Here is a 22,449-nt window from a genome sequence, read left to right on the forward strand (position 1 = left end):
TGGAAATGAGTGGACGATGAGATATATTTACATTTAAAGAACACAGAAATATATAGCTTTAGATATACCTTTAAAAGAGTAAAAGATGAGAACTATATAATAAAAAAAATCTGCAAAACAAGATGAATCAGTAAGAAAGATATGAGAGGAAAAATATTAAATTGATATAAAATTTTGGTGTTTTCAAGTTCTAAAAGATTTGAGAAATGTTGAAGAATTTTAATTTTTAGGATTAAGATAAAAGCTTTAAACAACCATAGATTACCATTTGAAGAAAAATTAGATATAGAAACTTACCAAAACACTCATATCTATTATAAAAATGAGATATTAGAGAAGATTCTCTCAGAATACTTTCAGGAAGTCTTCATTATATTGTTAGAAGACTTCTGATAAGAATTTCCTGGAAGTCTTCCAAATCTTGACTCAGATCTGAAAAACATGTACATTCAAAAGCGTTTAAATGGCTTTGAAACAGCAAAAATTTTCAAAATAAGGTAAAAATTAAGCAACAAAAAGAGTTTTCAAAAGCTAAGCGTTTTAAGTAACAAAAAGTAAACAAATGAAGAAAAATCGGACATAAAGACTTACCAAAACACTAAGATATGTTATGAAAGATGAGACATTGGAGAAGACTCCGTCAAAAGACTTCCATGAAGTCTTCTGGTGCATATAATGTTAAAAGACTTCGGAGAAAAATTCAAAGGAAGTCTTCCAAATCTATCTCAGATCTGAAAAACCTACTTATCCAAAAGCATTCAAATGACTTCAAAACATTAAAAATCTTCAAAAATAAGGTAAGAATATAAAACAAACAAAAAAGAGTTTTTAAAAAGCAGGAGCTTTTAACAACAAGAGGTCACAAGAAGAAAAATATAATTTATAGATCTACCTTTAAAAGAGTGAAAGATGAAAACTATGTAATGAAAAACATATAAAAACAAAATAAATCAATGAGAAGACATGAAATAAAAATGAGAAATTGATATAAAGTTTGATGTTTTTAAGTTCAAAGAAATTAGAGAGATGTTGGAGAATTTTAGAATGAGAAAAATTATATTTTTGTTGCAGCCATTTGAGAGGAAGAGAGAGAATGTATAAATTTTCTTTATATAAAAAAACAAAAATTTCAATAAAGTTAAATATTTTCGATTCAGAAGACTTTCAAATAAGTTTTCTAGATCTTAAATTTACTATTCACCCAGAAGATATCCGCGGAAGTCTTCTAGTGCATTATTTTTATTGGAAGATTTAAGTCACCAAAAATCTAAACTCAAAATAACTAACTAACCAGAAACAAACACTTCATAAAACTTAAAATCAACTTTAGTATTGTTTAATATACACAGAACTAAACAATATAAGTCAAAATTTAACTTAAAGAAAAATAGTTAAACTTCCAAAATCTAACCCTAAAAATACATACAATATGACAACATATGTTACCAAATCCTTAGCCAAAGAATACCATGACACACTACATTCACTCGTATATTTTGGAAAAAAACTCAACTTTACTAGATCTTAAATTATATTATTTCAAATGTTTATAATTACATTATTTCAATTTCCCCCATCAAAATATTTTTTTATAAAATTTATAAATTATTTTAAATTCTACTATATGAGAAAACTTCCTGAAAGTCTATCAGGAAACTTATAGAACTTCAAAAAACTTACAAAACTTCAGAAGACTTTACGGGGTTATATTCATAAAAATGAATTCTGATTTTTTTGTTTGGTCAAAAGATGATGGTGGTAATTTTACTAGTATTTTGGGCTATTTTTGCATTTGATTCAAGTTTGAGTATATTTTTGGGATTAAAATAAAGTCTTGAGTCATATTTGCAATTCTCATATTATTATCTTATTTTAGTTGAGAAAATTTAAGATGGTTAAAAAACAATTTAAACAATCAAATATTAATTTAAAACTTAAAATATTATTGGATATAATACTTATATTTTTGAACTTATATTATTAAAGAGTTGGACCATTATAACTATTTTAATAAATTTGTCAATAAAATAAAATATGATTCTATTTTAATAGAGTAGATATAGAATAAAACCATCTAAATTATAAAATCATATTATATGGTTTTTTTCTTCTCTTGAGAATGAGTTGTTGCATAGTTATTTATTATGAATAGAACAGGTTCTGATTATTATAAAATTAGAAGCAAAACAAAATTCTTTTTGTCCATTTTCATAGTTAGGACCATAGCTTATGAAAACAAAAGTGGCTTTGCACATTTAATTGTTTTTATGCAGAAGGAAAAGGTTTGTAGAGCAAAAAAAAGAGAACGAAGGTAGAAGAAAAAAAGAAAAATTTCTTGAGAAGCATTTCTTTTATGGTTGGATAAAAAATATCATTAATGAAGTCAATAGCCTTGATAACAGAAGAAAAACACAACACAACAGTGTTTATTATTTTAATAATTTCACAAAAATGCCCAACTGATCTGAAAATACTAAAACATTGGTTCTAAATAAATAGATAAATATGTGAAAATTGGCCAACTGATCTGAAAATACTAAAAAAATGGTTATAAATAAATAGATAAATATATTGGCCCCGAGCTTATGTTTTGTAAGCTTGTAGTGAAAGCCGGTTCTAAACATCAACAATGCATCACCTTGTTCTTTAATGCTAGAAAAGTGTATCCTAATGTTACTGAACCCCCAATCTTTAGATACTCCATGATGATCTCTTAAGATCCACCCTCCTCGGCATGGGCATTCGTGGGCCCCGTCGGTTTCGTTTAAGTTGATTTGGATTTTCAGATTTTCGGTACTATGTTCATAAGTTGCATTCAAGTCTTATTAATTATCTGATCGAGTTTGGTTTGGTTCCTTCTGGATTTGATTTGAATCGGATTTTAATCAGTATCTGAAATCATGCAAAATATTTTTAAAACCTGAAAATTTGACAAAAAAATAAATTATTCACAAATCTAATTAGTTAAATTATCGAAACTAATTAAAAAGTATTCAAAATAATAAATAAAATAAACTAAAATAATCTTTTGAATCCTATAAAATATCTAAATTACCTTAAAATATACAAAAGCATTGATATAGTTTACTAATTTTAGATATTATCGGATCTTAATTCGAATTTCGCTTTGGTTCGAGTTATAACCAAACCCCAAAATACTAAGTTCCTAAGTTCCGTTCAGATATTTTTGTATAATGGTTCAGATCCGGTTTTAATTTTTCTAGTTCGAATTTAGGTAAATACTTGAGCTTGGGGTTAAAACGCCCAGGATTATGTATAAGCATCTTACTTACACTTACTCATCCAACAGATGGTCGTTGCCAGTCCAGCAAGATGGTCGACTAATCGCTGCCTTATGAAGATTTATGAAAGGCAGATTCTTTCATCATTGATAGTAGATATGATCCATTTATTGGTCCGCAATGATTTTAGGTGTTGCATTAAAACACCTCCAAATGTTAGACAAATAGTCGTTTCATTGCAAAAAGAAGAAATGATAAAATAAATGAATTTATTGTAAGATTAAGTGGAAAAGAAAACTATGACAAAAGGCAGCATGAAATGAATCTATAAAAATTTGGTGACACGACAGTCGACACCAAATGGTTTAGGTGATATTCATGACACAATTAAATAGTTTGCTCTAACCCAATAGAGCATGCTTTAAAGTTCAAACCAAAAGTCGTTTGACTTTACCGAACACAACATCTCAACGACTTGATCAACACATGCACAAACAATACTTTATAAATAAACCAGACCACGAGCAAAAAGAGAAGAGCAAATGTGCCAAATGGAACCCAAAGAAACAAAGCCACCACCTAGAAAACAACCGAGGCAGCATCCTTCTGTGCCTTTCGTTTGGGAGGAACTGCCTGGCTTACCAAAGAAGAACTGGCAACCTTCACTAGCCGCTTTCGTGCCTTCTCCTCCTACACTTCCGCCACCTATCCCTGTCCCAGTTAAACTGGTCACCTCCGTTCCTTTCTGTTGGGAAAAGACCCCAGGCAAACTGCTACTCAAGCTTCCGCAACCACCACCACCGGAAACCGCCACGACTACTCCACTGCCACCTCCGGTTCCAGTTCCGGTTAAGCTGGTTACGTCTGTTCCTTTTTGTTGGGAAGAAACTCCTGGAAAACCGGCCCCATCTACCGCAAATGACCCACCTAAGCTTCCACAACCACCGTCTAAAACCGCCACGACTCCTCTATTACCACCTCCGGTTCCAGTTCCGGTTAAGCTGGTTACATCGGTTCCATTCCATTGGGAAGAAACTCCTGGACAACCGTACCCTTGCTTTGTTGATTTCGACCCAACTGACCCTTTTGACCGACCGCTGACACCACCTCCCATGTACGGTTGTGAAGCTGAAACCAGCAGTGATATTTATGATGACGCAAGCAGTGATTCCTTCAGCTTTGTGCCGATATCAGGTGCTTTTACAGTGGATGAATTTGATGACAACCTGAATAGGGAGACGAGCTCGATACCAACATCGCCAGCCTATGATACTGATGATAGTACGAGCAGTTACATGACGGGATCTTCGTTCTTGGAAAAGCTATTTCCACGTCTTCCACAGGAGAATTCTCACCATGTTCAGGTTACTACAGCTTCTAATGACATCAACTTTGGCTTTCCTGTGAGGACGCAATATACACTCCGGGAGTTAATAATGATGAGCCGAAGGAGGAACTACATGAGAAAGCAGATTCCTTCCGTGGTAAAACTCTCAAATATCTTCTCTCTCATTCTCTTCAATACAGCATAACTGTATATCATGCTCACAGCCATATTCAATCACAAAAAAAGGAAAGATTCTGAATGTTGAAACTTGCCTGGGTAAACTAGCAGGAATTTACAAAATATGGAGCTGAGAGTTCCTGCCTCTTTGAGCTGGAAGGAAGTGAGTGGAAAAGATACCAACGAAGGATGTAGCTCCTTTAGAAGAAAACCGTATAAAAGTTCCTCTAGATTTGATTAAAGAAACAGAACTTGTCGCAAAGTTGCTCTCTTTTTCATAGAAGTAGAAACTTGTTTTTGTACAAAACAGAGCGTGAGTTTGAATACCAAACTCTTTCTTCTAACAAACGATAAAGTTACATCTTCTAATTCATTCCTATCTTCCAAACTTCTAAAGAACTAACTTGCAAAAAGAATGTGTAACAATGGCTTACTAACCCAAAATATGGCTTGGCCTCAAGATGTGGATGGTTCAGCAAGCAGTTTGATCCGTTCCATGATCACTGGGATGTCTTCATCAGCCAAAGCCGTAAAACAGCACCTGAACCAACCCGGTTCTATACAATAACAAGCTGTTCCAGGAGTGGCATTAATCTTGGCAACACTCAATAGCTTCTCAAACAGCTCGAGTTCGCCTTTCTCGCTGTAAGATGTGAGTAAACTGCTCATGTCAACCCAACAGTACAACCCACCACCACTCTCAGCACACGGAATCCCTAATTGCTTCAAACCTTCCACAAAGAGAAAATGCTTATCCCTGATCCTCTGCCTGTGGGCTGCCATGTACTCCTCGATAAACCTTGTATCCGATAGCAGAGAGATAAGTATCCTCTGGACTGGAACTGGCATAGACGAAAACCTCATCAGCTTCTTGGCCGCGCTTACAACGTCTTCATGAAAGGAATAGATAACTCCGGTTCTAAAACCGGGAAGGGAAAGGTCTTTGGACAAGCCGTAGATGATATGAACCCTACTCTTATCGAAATCCCCCGAGGCAGAGGCAGCTACTACCTCTGCCATGCTAACAAACTCTTTGTCCACCCCGTAAACAGAACCGGCGAATATTTCATCGGAGATGACATGGATGTTCTTCTCCTGAGCAAAGCTCAGAATAGCATGTAGCGTCTCTCTTGAGAGTATGTTTCCAACAGGGTTCGAAGGGTTCGAAAAGAGGATGCCGGAAACCTTACTCCCTCGCTTCCTAGCTTGATTCAAAGCTTGTTCCAAGGCGGAAACGGTGACAGTGAAATTGTCAGAGCTGCGGCAGTGTACTGGTATAAGCTCGATTCCTGTCCTGAACTTAATATCTCTGTCAAAGCTGCATAATTTTTTAGTTTCTTTAGTAAATTGGCACAGACAGATAAAGAATCAAATGAATCACTAAAAGAATAATACCCAGGATAATAGGGGGAGGGAATGAGAAAAGCGTTTCCATGATCAGCCAAGCAAAAGGCCAATACTTCGACAGCAGGAGTCCCACCAGCTGTGATCACCATGTTTGAAGGGTCAAACGAGACGTTACCTCCCATTATTCGTGACATGAAATCAGCAAAAGCCTAAAAAAAGAGTTTCAATACATATAAAAAAAAAATAGAAAATAGAGTTCTACGGGCATCTCCAACCCCACTACATATATATTTTACTCAAAAATGGAATGAGAAATGGAGTAATGAGTAATGTTTTTTTTTTTGTTGAGCTGATGATTCATCAAAACAACACATACCACTCTGACCTCGAGTAAGCCTTCGAAAGGTTGATACATGGCGATGGTACTGACATCGAATCCACTACCATCAGATTGCATCATCAACGAATCCATCAGATTCTCAGACATCCATCTCTGGAGCAAGTCAAAGCACAGCTACAACAACAAAAAAAAAAAAAAAAACTCAATGAATCAAACCTAGAGAAGATGAAAGCGACTGCTACTCACCGTACTCTCAGCTAAACCAAGCTGTATAATCCCATCCCTATTAGTAACCCGATCGTAGGGATCGGTCTTGACTCTCTCAAGCCCTATATAGTAAGGCGAATCGGGAGGCTTGGCGAGAGGAGCGGCTCTGGAGGAGACTCGAACACGTCCGATGGAGTTCCCTCGGGTGAAGAGGCTGGACCGAGACGAGGTCCTCGGTAACTCCGAGGAGGAGTCGGAATCGGGAGGTGGAGGAGGAGGAGGAGGAGAACGGCGTCGTTTGAGGTAAAGCTGGAGAAAGTAGAAGAGGCAGCAAGGGATAAGAGAGCCGACGAAGAGACCTCCGCGGCCTTGAACCACTCCCTGGAGAGGTACTATCAGCCTCATCGCCTAACTGCTCCTCAGCCTTTCCTTCGTTCGTTGGGGGTAACGAAGAGGTACCGACGTGTCAAGGAGTGTGGAGACTAAAATTGAAATTTCCTTCCGAGTGGATATTAGTAATTTTGTCTCCACCTTTGGTAATGCGAGGAATTGGCTGTCATGTCCCTATATCTCACTCCTCAATCTCTATTAAACAGTTTTCTCAATCCAAATACCCTTATTTTATTTTATGAAAAAAACTATTGAAAATTATCATGACTTTCTGGTATTTTGTTGTTTTTGAATTTTCTATATTTCGATACTAACCTATTTAGATTTTTATTCTTTTCGGTTTCGGATTTGAATTTTACTCGGTTTTGGATCAGTTTCATGTAATTTGTTTGAATATTTTTTTATACTCTTCATACAATTTGGAATGATTATTTTTTTTATCTGAAACTCGTTCAAATATTCTATTAAAATTTATATGTATACCCCCAAAATATCAACAAAAGCAGACACAATTTAAATCAATAATTTTAATAAAACTATAACCATAAACACAATTCGTTAAATTATTCAAATTTATTTTAAAATACTGAGAAATATCGAAAATGTATTTAAATTATCAGAAATAGATAATATTTTTCATGATTATTTTTGTAGTTTTGAACATGTAAATTATTAATAAAATCCTCCTTAGCAAAAGATCCATTAATAATTACATAATAAATTCTGGTTTTTTAGGGAATAAAACTATTAAAAGTAATTCAAATTAATGGAAATAAACTTATATGATATTTTCATCATTGTAGAAGTAGAATTGTGAATGGTAATTTTCATAAGATAACTCACAAGCTACAATAAATGACCACATTTTAGGAATTTGTTTTGATGAATTTTTGTTCATTTTATTTTATACCAATCATGTTAAACTTTTTGTCAGTTTTATTACATATAAGTTTCATTCAATTCTTCTCGGCGACGATTAGTGACACATATTGTGGATGATTGGTTGGACTTTATCTCCTTACTTTAGCTTTATTTATTTTTAAATCACCAAACTTTATTAATCATGTTGTAACTTTAATTTTAGTAGTTAAAGCCTACATCAAGTTTCTATAATTTTTTACTAATCGTGCTTTAGCTTTATTTTTAAAGCTACAGCAAAAAAAGTTAAAGCAATTTTTTTTCTTATGTATTTTAAGTATAAAACCTAAAGCTCTCTTTTATAGACTGTAGAATCTATAAAATAAAAAACCTATCTATAATATAAAGTAAATTAGATAATCATAATTAAATCATCTTTAAATGTTTAATTTAAATTTGGATGTTTTTAAATTGATTGAAATATTTTAAATAACATCGTTATTATTTACATATCACATTTTAAATAATAGTATACTTTGATAATTTATAAAAAAATTAATATAAATTCTTTAATTGATAAAAATTAATTATTTTATATATACATTAAATATTTCACATATTTTATTTTAAAATGTCTACAGTCTATAAATTACTGCTACAACAAATTTAATTACAGCAAAAATCTCTGCAAAAAATCTACAGTAACAACTGTACAGATACAACCAATTTATCTACAGCTAAATTTGTACAGCTAAATTTTTAAAACCACAGCCGAACCAATCTTCACCATTGTTTTTTTTTAAACTTAAAGTGACACATATTGTTATACACTTAATGAACCAACTAAATTATTATTATAGTAAAAATAAAAACAATATAAAACTGGTTATGGATCTCATTCATTCAATTTTCAACTTGGGTTACATCCCGAACCAATTCATCGGATGTGATAATTCAAGAACAGTTCCGAGTATTTAATGTAGGTCCAGTTCAATACCTATTATATTAACAGTTTTCGAGTTTTTATTACACTTTAGAGTAGTTTGTGCTATTAAAACTATGTACAATAGAGGTATTGAATAAAAAAATTCAACAGTTGAATCAGGAGATGTTGAAAAATAAAATTTGATGATGTAGATTAATTGGTGTTGAAAAGATTCAACATATTGAATAAGAAGAAAATGAAGACCACCAACGATACATGTCACTTTCTAAAGATTTTTGATATTTTTATATTCTCTTAGTTATTTAAAACTAATAATTTTATTATAAATTAAATAATTTATTTTTATTTCTTAAAAAAAATATATCAATTTAAATTCTCTATAAATAGAGATTAAGTTTATTTAATTTGGATATAGAAAAAAAAATAATTATTAATTAGTAAAATAGATTCAACAAAACCATTATAGTGGGTATGAATTGAATATGTGTTGAATGATGAGCAGAAAAAAAAGAGAAAATGACATGGGGTGTTAAAAAATGAAGTGGAACGAGTGTTAAATTATGAAATGGAAGATGTTGAATTTTGAAACCATTTTATTTAAGGCAGTTTTTCTTCACCAAACCACTTTCTAGCTATAAACAAACTAAACAAGTTTGTCATTAAATAATATTTACCCTAATTAAATATTATATCTGATTTTTAGAGATGATACGTTCTTTCTAACAAACAAAATAAAATGGGTCTCATATTTCTCTTTCTCTTTCTTCTTCATCTTCTCCATCTTTTCTTCTTGAGTTCTTAATTTTTCTTTGTAAAATGGACGTTGTTTCTTCAGATTTTTTTTTAAAGAAAACATGTATTTAATCACTATCTTTATTATTCAATCTATCTTTTAAGATATGTGAAACTATATCTCGGAGGGTGATGTAATTGCAATGTATACGGTGACGTCAATGACTATGGTTGCGGTGAGTTCCAGTCTCCGTTCACTCTTTCATTCGCTGTCAAAGTCGAAGTTCTTTCATGCGGCAAGTTCCAGTCAACGACTATGGATCGGTCAACTCCAAGTCGAACCTCTCCTCCTCCACGATTAAAACCTCCATGAAGCTCATATCTACCATAATCAAAGCTCCAAGCCACTGTGAGAGCACCGTACAACTCTTCTTCTCCGCCGTTGTGCTCTGCTCCTACTATGCGACCGCCGGCAAATCACACCAGAGTTCATTCACGATCAATCTATGTTCAGTTGCAATCGTTAAACATGATTGATCCGACTTTCTTCTTACTACGATTTGGTCCTTTAGCTTTTGATTAATCATGATTTTGTCCCAAATATTTACATATACACATTTTTCTCTGATTTAATGATATACAATGTACACAAGTGAAAATGTGCACATAAAAACATATAAATATGTACACATATACATATGTACACATGTACATATGCACACATGCACACATGCACACATGTATGCATTCCAGACCCTGGTTATGCAATTATGTATGCAAATACAATATTAACAATTAAAAGCTACTCAAATAATCTTAATTAACTAATTAAGAGGCAATAGTAACATCTAAGTGCTCATATTGTACACGTACATCTATTTCATAGTGTACATATGTACATCAACGGAGAAACAATAGTTTTAATTTTGAAAAATGGATATGAACATGTGGATGAATGCCTATTAAGGAAAACTAATGTTTTGTTTGTGGGTAATAATGTTGTGGTTAAATAGTGTGGTAATTCGTTTTAAATTCGTAAATAGATTATGAAATTGTATATAATTACATATTTGTAAAATTTTAGATCAAATTTACAAATATTTGTACATGTAGATTTGTCTATTTGTACATGTAGATATATTTATTGTTGAGCTACTTGAAATATTTCAAAATGTACATGTTGATATTGGTAAACAAGTGTACATGTGGATATTAAATATTGGTGTACATGTGGATTATGTACACATCACCTAAACTCATGAACTTTAGATATCATCTTGGTGTACATGTAGATATCGTTTACAACTGTGTACACGGATATAGTTACCACAGTGTACAAAATGATATTTTTACAACAGTGTACACATCGCTAAAGCCCACAACTAATATGCAACTTGTTTTAAATGAGTGACAATTTTGTAAATAACTTGTGTTCTTCCTTTTATGTTAAAGAAAACTCTTCAACTTTCTATTCAAACAGCCATCAATTTCCTTTCACTTTATCATCACTATATTTTGATCCGCTCGACCGAGCGGGTGTCAATTTTTAATTTTTGTTTTGTTTGTACTAATGTTATACATGATTTGCAATGTGTGTATTAATATAACAGTTTGAGAAACAACAATATGTTTAATTACATCGAATAATTTCTTTTTACGTTCTACAGTAAATTATATGACCGATATTTATTGAACATTATATAGAAAATCCAAAATTGTATAATTAGAATTATGTATAAAATATCTAGAAAATAAAATTTCTGAATTAAAAGTAAGAAAATAGATAAATATGAATTAGTACGATACTAAAAATTGATACATTAGTTATAACATTTGTAAGAAAATAAAAATATTGTAGGCTATTTATTTCATAGAATATAAGATTTGTATAGTTTTATCTATAGTTTTCAAAATAGAGAAGGTGTATGTATCGTGAAAATATTTTATAAATCACGTTAGGAAGGATCATAACTGCCTTAGCTGATTGTACATGCTAATTTAATTGATTTATGAGTATAATGTTTAATTTTAATTTCTTCTTTGTTAACTTTCTAAATACTATTGTTATACTTAAGATTACGAAGATACCGAATATATGGATTTAAACTTGGTTATGAAAATTTTAATTAGCTAAAATAGCTAGGAGTGTGATCTAAATTGGTAATAAGTATTTATTTGTATAAGTGATAATATATATTTTTAAAATTTACCCGATTAAATAATTTTTAATATGATATTTCTAAACACAATAATTTAAAGTTTATATTGAGTAATTTTATTTTGTTTTGTAAACCACCAATTGTATCATCCATACTTTTTAGAATATGATCCGTATATAAACACAAATGTATTTTATTTTTTTTATGGATCAAAAATTTATGATATGTATAATTAAATTGTTGTATATGTTATTGAAAATATATGGTGCTATATATTTTATATTTTCAACATTTATCATACTGAACTGACATTGAGGTATTATTTATATGAAAATATATGTAACATAATATATTTATATATTATATAAACGATTCTTTCAATGTGATTTTTATTTTATAGTTATTACTAATAAATAATATAAATATAATTACATAACTTTAAAATAAGAAAAAACAATAAATACTATATGTTATGTTTATTAATTATTGTTGCCATATTTTTAGTTAGAATTAGATTTTGAAAATGCATTAATTAAACATAAAAATAAAAAATTCTAAAAGATAAATTAATTAGTAACTTCAGTGATATACTATTGTAAATAATTATGAAAACTATGGATAATTTATATTTATACTCCCATTTTAGCAGATTAGATTTTCTTTGCGATTTTAACACAAAAAACTTACAAATCTTATTTAGATTAACCAAAAACAATCAAAGAAACAAGATTTTTCAAAAAATAGAGTTTTTAACTGATTATAACCAACATATTTCCGGCCACCACCGCCGCGTTTTCGAATACAGATAAGAGAGTTACGACACGGTGACAATGTGGACGACTAGACCTTGTCTCCAATAAGAGCTTATCGACTTTCTCGTATAACTCTTCACAACAGAGGAGGACGAGCAACATGGTTTCCTTCTTTTGCCATTAAAAACCTCTTCATCCCTTTTTTGCCATTAAAATTATTGTTTCCCAAATTTTTGCCATTAAAATCAATTCTCTACCACTAAAAGTTATTTCTTATTTTTTACAGAGAGAGAAAGAAACCAAAATTAAAATTGTGGAATCTATTTAGTTTCAAGAAAAAAAGTAGTTAGCTTGTAATTGTGAAAGACTACCCTACGGATCATGATATTTTGCCAGTCCAAATCAAAATCACTTGAAAAGAAAAACATTTATCCATATCTTTATGGAAGGAAGCATTGAAAACAGTACAATGAGCATTTTAACCATTACATATATATCTGTTATCGATGATATTTTCCATAAGATAGTAAATCTTCTTTTGAAAAGCACATGGAAACATATCAGACCGCTTGATCGGCGCTGCTGCTATGCCAACCTTTGGTGCAAGGAGGTATCTCCATGAACTCGTCGAACTCTTTCACGTGAACATCGCAACACTTCCACTGCACAACAAAAATAAATAAAAGCACAATCAAAAACAGTTTAAAGAATAAAGATAAAAGAGTGTTTTGAGCAAAATCAAAGGTGTTACAAACGCACCCCTCTCAGTCTGTCGTGGAAGACCGCAGGACCTGGATGATAGCTACAAGCCGTCTCGTGATTGTCTCTCTCCTTGAATGTTTTGCCACATCCCTTGTTTTTGCACACTTGGGGTTGATTAATGTCTATAACAACCTTTTGAACTGGAGCTGGGGCTACTAAGGACTCAGTCTTTTCTTCTTCCGCTTGTACTGGTGTGCTCAGGGCCTGCTGCCTGGTCTGTTCTTTGGGCTGGGAGCCTGTGAGGTTAAAGACACAAGGTTAGAGATTTTGTTGGATTCACCAGTGTGAAAACGGAGAGAGAGTGGAGATACCAACCATGGTCTGAGCAGAAGAAGCCTTGGCGGCATCGGGAGCAAGAGTCTTTTGTTGCAGCATCGGCGGCTTGTGGAGATGAAGTAGGAACCGTGACAGGTTGTCTTGGAGCCGGTTTGGCCAAAACTGGTTTCTCAGTTGTGTGTTTACCTGTCTTACATCTTTATTGCAAAAGAACAAACAAAAAAAAGTATCAGTCAGTCTGCGATCAACCACAACACAAAGACATGGATGTTATAATTACCCAGGAATTTCCAAGAACAAAGTGAAATCGTGACTTCTTTGCTTGCAGCAGCTCCATTCTTTCATTCCGTCGTGAAAAAATGGCTGCACGTATGAACGTTTCTAGCTTTAACTCTCTGAGGAGATTGAGTGTAACAAAATAATAACTAGTATTTTGAAGAGTAAATTTGACTTACTCCCTGCTTGGTCAAAAACCAGTCGAAAGCAAAATGTCAAAGCCAAGCCAGCCCGGAAAAAAGTGGTAAATGAAAATATGTAAAGATACAAGAAATCTCCAAACAAGCATAGATGAGAATGAAAGACTTGTAAAGATGCATTCTATTGTTGGTACCTCGCTACCAAGCTACTAAGAAAGATAACAACAGCAAGACCTACTTCTGTGAACAATAGTTCTTATAAATGCACTACATCATTAACCAGAACGAGCCAGCTCTAGTGGTACGGTGGTAAAGGGGTTAAGGCTGTAATTTCCGCCACTAGGGTTCGATTCGGCCTGGGAGGAATTATTTACAATGATTTGGTGGTTCGGCAAAGAGGTGAAAAAACACTACATCAACTTTAGGTTTCATTGCCACCATAGTTGCTACCTTATATCTCTCAGTGGTGCTAGTCAAGCTTTCCATGGATAGAATAAACGAAATCTCCCAAGCTCAATGGGTTGACTAATAAATATGCAAGCAATCAAAAAGTCTAATGTTGGGTAATAATGTCTCAAGACTATAGACCTATATATGATATGTTATAAGAAAAACCAAACTGAATCAAATAAAGGGAGGGAAGAAGACGTACAGAGGCATGAAACCGACAAGAACCGTCTGGATTGTCGTCATCGGTGAACATGGCGTTGCAGCCAATACGTTGGCACTGAAGCTTCGTTGCAGATCTTACTTCCATTATATAGAGCGTCGAAGAGTACCTTGAGTGAGTGAAAACTTTCAAGAATCTTGAGCAGCGTGAAACTGATTCTATGGCTATCGGCTTCAGATCGTCTCTGACCCTAACAAACAAGATTGCAGAGTTAATGCGCAGCTAAAGAAAATAAACGATTTGCTATCCATTATGGGCCTGGAATTGGGCTTACGCTTTGGAACAATCTCGACCTCCTGTCTTCCGTACAATACTATTAAAACATTTATTAAAACATTTAAAAAGAGAAAAACCCAAAAACCCTATTTTTCTATGGATTTAAACAAATTCATACTGACTCTGACTCTTTAAACCAACACTGTTTCTATGTAATTGACAAAAACCGGTTGTTTCCTAACATTTTATGCTAGATTCTCCACCTTCAAATTATGCATTCGTGGCACATGAATGATCTTTAAGTTGAGAAAACTTTTTTTTTTTTGGTAAAATGTTAAATACTAGACCAGATTTTTGAATTTGTGACAGAAGATACATAAAGACTAAATGCAAAAAATAAAACTAAACAAAGAACCTTGACACAAACAATAACCAAATTGAAAAAGCTGATGACCGGACTTGAACCAAACTGCTAATGTAGCGAGGAAGAACCAGAGGGAAAAGGCCAAAGCAGAACAAGTATCTGGTTGCCACGAGAGACCGGAGAGATGGGCGGCTCAAACCCTGATGCAGCCGGCTCCTACAGCTTTCTTAATACCCACAAGCCTCCACCTGACCAAAGAATCATAACCACGGAATCACTTACTTACTCAAGAAGCTTAAACCGGCAGCACGGGGAGTATCCCGAGATCGACGATGCCGTCGTTCGGAGAGGCGATATGAAGATTGCTGCCTCCATCCATACAACCCGTAACCGTGTACACCCCTTTAACCCGAGAGCCCTTATAGAGCAATGGGACCGATTCAGAACACCACCTCCGAAGAGAAACCACCAAGCAAACAAGAGAGCCGATTACTAAACTGACGCTTAACTTTCATCACAGACCCAACCCACTTCCAACGAAGCCAAAGTCGCTTGAAGATTCAAAAAGGAAAGAGAAACGGTGACAAGGAGAACACACCATTGGACCTCAGAAACTTTGGGGAAAAGTCGACAACAAACACGGGTTGAGGACAAGCTTCTACGCGCCGCCACCGAAGACCACCACAGGAGCAGGCACAAGACCCACTCACGGAGAGACTCAACGTGCAACCACCAGAGACCACCAGCGAACTCAAAGCAAAGAGAGAGATCTGAGATTCACGAACCCCAAACCCTAGTGTCACCTAAGGAACACTAACCAACGCCTCACGCGTCACCAGACTCGCGAAACTCCACCGTAGAAGAGGGAAAAACCTCCGGACAGAAAGCCCAGAACAGAAGCTAGAGAAGAGCATGACGAGTGGAGAGCCGTCCTCAAACTACACCGACGACGCCATGCACGACCCAGATCTGCATCGGAGCTTGCCAGATCTGAACCAGAGATCTACGATTGAGCACCACCTCCGCCGAAAAAACGAGACAAGAATACAAAGATAAAACAGGAGAAGCGGAAGAGAAGGGAAACAACAGAGGAGAGGGGCTCCGGCAACCGCCTAAAAGACGCGGCGGCGCCGGAGAAACACAATCGTTTAAACGGAAACCCTAGGGAGAGGCGAGAGAAACTTTATGAGGAGAGAGAAGCCCTTTCGAATTCTTATAGAATCTATATTATTAAAGGATTCTGCCCTTAAATTTCAAAAATATTTACATTGTTATGCCATTCCCTTTTTGAATTTTTTAAAATTAATTTCTCTATTATTCTCTCTCTTTATTTTAGCTAAATTGATATTTCCTTTTATTACTTTTGTCAAGTTTGGAAACAAGTATATTCGGTTAATTTGTGTGAAATCTTCCAAAACGGCATATAAAACAAAACAGAGGGAGTATTTATTATGTCATTTTGTACATATTACTGACATGCCAGTTTTGAGCTCAAAAATATTCTAAATTTATCATAAAATTAAATTTTAGATCTAAATTAACTAAAAATATAAACTTATCTTAGGTTACCAATAACGAAAAAACCTTATTTTGTCATATCAATAAAAAAAAATCTATTACTATTTTTTCATTTTCGTCAAATGATATAATAAATTTTTCATCAGTCTAAGAAGTACAAGTTTTTTTTCAATTTTAATTAATGTTTACAAGTATGAACTATTCAGTTTAAAAATTTAAAATATTATCGGATATTTTTGAAATTTTACTGGATCAACTGATGTCAAATCGCGAACTGATAGCGGGTTTTTAGGTTTTCACCTGGTTTTATTAGATTATTAATTAATACTTTTTCATTAAATCTGAACTGGAATATTAAATCGTCAGATATATCATTTCAACCATATATCTGAATTGGATATAAAAACACTGCTTGAACATAAAACATTATAATTAAACAACCTTTTTTAAACACTGATTGATCAATTTTTAAATTATTTATAAAATTATAAATTTAATCAAATTTATTAAAATTTTAAAAATATCCGCGCTTTTAAAGCGCAGATCAAAATCTAGTACAGAGATGAAACAGGAGAAGCGGAAGAGAAGGGAAACAACAGAGGAGAGGGGCTCCAGTTGAGAAAACTTTCTTTCATAATTTTGATATCTTCCAAATAACTTGGAAAGACATGTCATTCTTCTGGTTTTGAAACTATTTTCACCAATGGAAAACAATCTAATATGACCCGAAATTAGCGCAAATTCCTCATATTAGTGCAAAAACCCTAAAATACTTAATTTGGATACAATTTTTCAAAAAAATACACTTAATCAAAAATATCATAATATATAAATTTAAATTTTAGTAATTATTATTAAAGATTTAATATTTAAGGTGTGTAGTTGAGTTTATAAACTTATATAAATGTTTTATAATTATTCTTAAATAATTATAAATGATTTAAATTTAATATTTTCATCATATATTTAAGATAATTATGAAAAAATATCCCTCTTAAAGTAAATTTGAAAAGAGGTATTACACATATGGTAAAATTGAAATTTCCAAAATACTATTAAAATTTGTATTTCGTATTTGTAAAATTCAGTCTTTTTGATCATCTAAAGATTATTTTTATCTATTAAAAATTAAATAAAATGAAAAATAAATAAAAAGAACCAATAATAAGATAGTTTTATTTCTCCAAGTATATATTTTAATTTTATACATTTATCCTTACAAAAAATGATTTACTGCCCCCAAAAATATTTAATGCATATTCAAATGAAAAATAAATAAATTATAATAAACTATATTTTATTTGTTTTTTTCAGAATAGTGATTAATGTATTTTTTAGTTAAGGGAAAACAAAATAAAATCGTATAAATTTGTATCCTCTTATCTAAGTCAACTGAGATTGAAAGCTAAGGAAGTATTATTGGATTGGGAAATTTAATGGAGTTGAATGTAATTTAAATCTAAAATAAAATCCAGTATTATTGGATTAAGGATTTGATAAAAGTGAAATTTGATCTGCGATTTTAAAGAGTGAGATTAAGGATTTGGATTAAGGATTTGATAAAGTGAAATAAAATAAAGTATTATTAGATTAAGGATTAAGTAGAATTTGATATGCGCTTTTAAAGAGTGAGATTATTTGTTGATAAAAGATGTATTCGATTGTTTAACTTGTTTCTTATTGGTTATAATTTTATTTTAAATCATTTTAAACATGTTTCACGTTGATGCATTTTTCCGTATTCTATGATAAAAATGAAATAGATGTTATTTCAAATCATTTTTATTAGATATATGTTTTATCTATTTGAATGAGTAACCCGTAGAAAACTGCAATTTCGAAAATCTCAACTCCAACTTGATTCATTATATAGTCAAATAAAATAAATATTAATTTTTTGACCTACCTAGATTTGTAATTTTGTAAATTTTTCTTCTATATAAACTGAGTTAATGAAGTGGACTTATATTTGGACATCGTTTATATTAATCATTATTTTGGATTTTAGTAATTGTGCTTCATAAGTAAAAAATGCCATTTTTAGAGAATAAAGCAAAATTTATAGGTTATATGTAATTTTAATTTTCTATAATATTAGTTTAAGTGGTTGCATTAGAATTGTAGTAAAACTAGGTGCTTTCCTGCACCATGTGCAGTAAAAAAATTTTAAAATATTTTCTAACAGATAAACATAAATTATATTTATTTTTTATTAATATTATAAATTTTCTTTTTCTTATTAATATTTTAATATAAATTTGATTTAACTGAACATTAAAATTAAGATAAACAATTTTGTTTATTTTGAAATATATTTAAGAATGTGCATGTGTATATTTAAAATTATAATCTGAGGTAGATTTTTCTATCTATTTATTTTAATTAAATATATTACATAAATATGTAAAATTTCATAATTGTCAAAAATTAAAATTAAACTATATTTATAAAATCTGTAGATATATATATAAGAAACTAATGATTTTACGATTTAATTTGATTTTATGATTTAATTTTTGTAATTTTCTAAAAATATGTATATATTTTTGAAATTTTTTTAATTTAAATGATATTTCTAAATTTAAAATGTCATAATTGAATATATTTATTTTAATGATGATTTATGAGTTATTACCATATAAAGTCCAAAAATATAAATCGAAAATAAATGTAATATATGAGTTATTACCATATTTTAAAAAATTGACCAAAAATATAAATTAACATTAAGTATAATTTTCCATGTCATATTAACCTATAAGACATGTTATCAATTTTATTAGCCATGTCATATTATTTTTGTGAGAATGATTGTAGAGAAGACATGTGGCAAAAATTGTCAATGTCATATTAATCTATAAGACATGTCATCAATTTTAGTAGCCATGTCATATTATTTTTGTGAGAATGATTGTAGAGAAGACATGTGACAAAATCACTTCTCAAATATAGTCTACGGGATATATCAATTCGGGTTCGGTTCTAATTTGGTTTTGATTATCCAAATACTACTCAAAGTACATATTTTGTTTTGGTACACACTCTGGAAGCTTAAACAAATTGCACTAACAATGGTTTGGTGGCATTACTAAGCAGTGATTGTTGAAAAAAGTAACATAAACAAGTTAAAAATAGTGACTAACAGCCGCATAAAACATAAGAAAAATTATTTAATCTTCAAAACTAAAATAACATTGTTAAAACTTTGGAAGAAAATTTATTCATAATCAAACTTCTAATGAAGTTGTCAAAACATAAAAATCTCAATCTTTGAGAAAATACTAAAAATATATTAAACTGAATATTTAATTTAATTATTCATGTTATAAATATTTATTGAGATCTTTGAGCCTCATTCGGATATTACTAAATTTCGGTTCAGATCTTTTCGGGTTCTGGTTACCCATTTAAATTTATTATTTACTTTAAATTTTTCAAAATCTATAAACAAAATAAATTTATATATAAATTTGAATAACATCTGTCAAAATATATAAACTTAGCATATAAATTAATTTTGGTTGAATATTTGGATGGATAATCAATAGATATTTTAAGTATTGTGAGTGTTGTGAGCATATTTTAGCTATTTTAAAATATATTATATATTTTAGATGTTTTTAATATAAAATAGTTAATAAATTTAGAATTATAAATCTATTTCGGATACATTCAGGTACCCGAAATATTTGGCAGGATCGAGTTTGTTTTTGGTTTTCTAAATACCAAAATTTTGAAGCCATTCGAATATTTAATCAATTTTAATTCAGTACTACTTTTCAGATTAGGTTCGGGTTTGATTCGGTTCTTCGGATTCAGATTTTTTGCCTTGGCCTAGTATTATATTTCTTAATTTCTTGTTAAATATATATATATATATATATATATATATATATATATATATATATATACTAGGAAAGGTCCGCGCTAAGCGTGGGATATCGACGATTTGTTATTTCTTTTTACTATATTTTGGTAACAAATGTTGTTTGTGGCATGTGTTAGCGTTTGAAAGTATTAATTTCTAAAAAGAGTTGACAACCACAGTGGAGTAGTGTATTGGCTACACCGTTAGCACTATGTCCATGTTCATATAGTTAACAAAAAAATGTAAGGGAGCTTAAATATATTTTGCACATAGTTTGAGTCTATGCATACTAAGAAGAGACCATAAATTTATAGTTGGTTATGGTATCGGTAATGTTAATTATTGAACTCACTAATATGAAGTTTATACTCTTGCTAGTATGTTTTAAAAATGGGTGGGTTTGGTAGCGAATACGTTTGGATGGACCTTATGAAGTTTGGAATATAAAGTTAGTATGTGATTGAATGTATTACCCTGGGTCTCGTAGAAGCAATGGGTTCAACGTTCGTTAAGTTGTTTGAATAGTGTTTTAGTCTTTTTGTATCGGAGAATAAGGTTAGGGGTGTCAATTCGCGCTGGGAGGCTCAAACTCGCTTAGCCCGTAAATATTTGGTCCGGTCCGACCCTTATAGGGCTATAGGGTTTTTTGGACTTTTTAAAAATAATTTAACATTATCGTTTTTAGCGTTTTAATACATTTGAATTTTATAAAAAAAATCAGTTTTAACTTTTTTTAAAAAATGTAAAGTGAGTTTAAACTTTTATTCTTTATCAAAAATATTTTACTTTTTCGTATGCTTTAAACATATTATAAATTAACCGAATTTAATAAAATTTAAATAATCAAATATAAATTTAAACTATACACATAAGAGAACAAAAATTATGATAAATAAGATCAAACATTTTGGACATTGTATATTGAAAAAACAATATCGAAGAAGAAGTTACATTTACAAATTTTAAAATATGATATTTGTAATAATCAAACAATAAGGTGCATTAAATTTACAAATTTTACATTATATTTTTCTATTAGAATTTGGATTAAAAATATTAAAATAATATGTTATTACTAATAAAGATTTTGATTGTAAGAATGATAATATTTAAAGTAAAATACAAAGTTTTGGGTTTTTGACTGGTCTTAGCTCAAATGGGCTTAGATACAAAATATCTAAAACTCAAATGGGCTTAGACTGAAAGACTCGATTTTTTGGGCTTTTTCTTTTTTTTTGTCACAGAAAAGAAAAAAAAAAAAAAAAACTAAATCCAAACCCAATAATTTTTAGGGTCAGCGGATTCGTGTTGCAGAGTTCGAACATGTCTAAATAAGGTTGTTTGTTCTTATTTATACCCTTTTTCTTTGTTCTGGTGGTGTGAGTATTTACTTGTTAGTCTAGCAATCTCCGAATCTCTAACTTCTAATACCATATTTTGAGACTTGTTTTAACCATCGTACGTATGTTTGTAGTTATGGTCAATTTTAGTATATACTATTTAATAAGGTAAAAAAGCAAAGGATGCAATTTGTGGTCAAACGAAGTTATTACAATATTCGACAAAAAAAAAAAGAAACAGAGTTATTATAGTAACGTAAAAACTTGAATGCAAGCTTGGTAAATCAAGTTATTATAGTAACGTAAAATATTTGGTACGCATTTAACAGATTAAATTCTTTATATTTTAACCAAATTGTTGAGATACATCACATAAAAGTCTTTCTAACATTTTTTTTGTCAACAGTCTTTCTAACATATATGTGTAGAAAGAAACAGAGTTATTATAGTAACGTAAAAACTTGAATGCAAGCTTGGTAAATCAAGTTATTATAGTAACGTCAAATATTTGGTACGCATTTAACAGATTAAATTCTTTATAT

At 31.2% G+C, this 22,449-nt stretch overlaps 3 protein-coding genes across 10 annotated transcripts; 1 reads left to right on the forward strand and 2 right to left on the reverse strand.

Annotated features, from left to right (window-relative positions):
• Window positions 1–3,494: 3,494 nt before the first annotated feature.
• On the reverse strand, window positions 3,495–7,138 carry LOC108843159 (probable aminotransferase ACS12). Of its 5 annotated transcripts, XR_008940495.1 has the most exons (6): window positions 6,680–7,138; window positions 6,470–6,607; window positions 6,142–6,302; window positions 5,185–6,064; window positions 4,842–4,899; window positions 3,495–4,643 (listed from the first exon to the last, which is right to left on the reverse strand). XR_008940495.1 is itself a non-coding variant. In XM_056997612.1 (5 exons), the coding sequence occupies exons 1-4, from the start codon at window positions 7,043–7,045 to the stop codon at window positions 5,203–5,205; spliced, it is 1,527 nt and encodes a 508-aa protein (XP_056853592.1). In that variant the 5' UTR covers window positions 7,046–7,138; the 3' UTR covers window positions 3,495–4,643; window positions 5,185–5,202. The 5 variants fall into 5 exon arrangements, 4 of the variants coding, with proteins under 4 accessions (XP_056853592.1, XP_056853585.1, XP_056853597.1 ...); XM_056997612.1 differs by lacking the exon at window positions 4,842–4,899; XM_056997605.1 differs by lacking the exon at window positions 3,495–4,643 and having other exon boundaries at window positions 4,651–4,899.
• Window positions 3,784–5,096, forward strand: LOC108843160 (extensin-like). Its single transcript, XM_056997623.1, has 2 exons — window positions 3,784–4,726; window positions 4,858–5,096. The coding sequence occupies exons 1-2, from the start codon at window positions 3,785–3,787 to the stop codon at window positions 4,939–4,941; spliced, it is 1,026 nt and encodes a 341-aa protein (XP_056853603.1). The 5' UTR covers window position 3,784; the 3' UTR covers window positions 4,942–5,096.
• Window positions 7,139–12,889: 5,751 nt separating the features above from the next.
• LOC108829948 (cysteine and histidine-rich domain-containing protein RAR1) lies at window positions 12,890–16,371 on the reverse strand. Of its 4 annotated transcripts, XM_056997650.1 has the most exons (7): window positions 15,468–16,371; window positions 14,584–14,791; window positions 13,971–13,973; window positions 13,796–13,878; window positions 13,555–13,712; window positions 13,237–13,475; window positions 12,890–13,139 (listed from the first exon to the last, which is right to left on the reverse strand). In XM_056997650.1, exons 1-7 carry the CDS (start codon window positions 15,554–15,556, stop codon window positions 13,038–13,040), a joined length of 882 nt encoding a protein of 293 aa, XP_056853630.1. In that variant the 5' UTR covers window positions 15,557–16,371; the 3' UTR covers window positions 12,890–13,037. The 4 variants fall into 4 exon arrangements, with proteins under 4 accessions (XP_056853630.1, XP_056853626.1, XP_056853620.1 ...); XM_056997646.1 differs by having other exon boundaries at window positions 13,971–14,791; window positions 15,464–16,369; XM_056997640.1 differs by having other exon boundaries at window positions 13,971–14,785; window positions 14,876–16,369.
• Window positions 16,372–22,449: the final 6,078 nt, after the last annotated feature.

Source organism: Raphanus sativus, chromosome 2 (genome assembly GCF_000801105.2).
Source record: "Raphanus sativus cultivar WK10039 chromosome 2, ASM80110v3, whole genome shotgun sequence".
Taxonomy (NCBI): domain Eukaryota; kingdom Viridiplantae; phylum Streptophyta; class Magnoliopsida; order Brassicales; family Brassicaceae; genus Raphanus; species Raphanus sativus.

Excerpts from the sequence above, each read along its gene's own strand:
- LOC108829948 (XM_056997650.1), bottom strand. The coding sequence starts at position 15,556 with ATGGAGGCAGCAATCTTCATATCGCCTCTCCGAACGACGGCATCGTCG. Across the intron at positions 13,713-13,795 it reads TTGTTCTTGGAAATTCCTGG|ATGTAAGACAGGTAAACACA; the intron begins GTAATTATAACA and ends TTTGCAATAAAG. Across the intron at positions 13,140-13,236 it reads TCCACGACAGACTGAGAGGG|TGGAAGTGTTGCGATGTTCA; the intron begins GTGCGTTTGTAA and ends TTTGTTGTGCAG.
- LOC108843160 (XM_056997623.1), top strand. The coding sequence starts at position 3,785 with ATGTGCCAAATGGAACCCAAAGAAACAAAGCCACCACCTAGAAAACAA. Across the intron at positions 4,727-4,857 it reads GAAAGCAGATTCCTTCCGTG|GAATTTACAAAATATGGAGC; the intron begins GTAAAACTCTCA and ends GTAAACTAGCAG.
- LOC108843159 (XM_056997612.1), bottom strand. The coding sequence starts at position 7,045 with ATGAGGCTGATAGTACCTCTCCAGGGAGTGGTTCAAGGCCGCGGAGGT. Across the intron at positions 6,608-6,679 it reads TTGGTTTAGCTGAGAGTACG|CTGTGCTTTGACTTGCTCCA; the intron begins GTGAGTAGCAGT and ends TTGTTGTTGTAG. Across the intron at positions 6,303-6,469 it reads GCTTACTCGAGGTCAGAGTG|GCTTTTGCTGATTTCATGTC; the intron begins GTATGTGTTGTT and ends CTCTTTTTTTAG.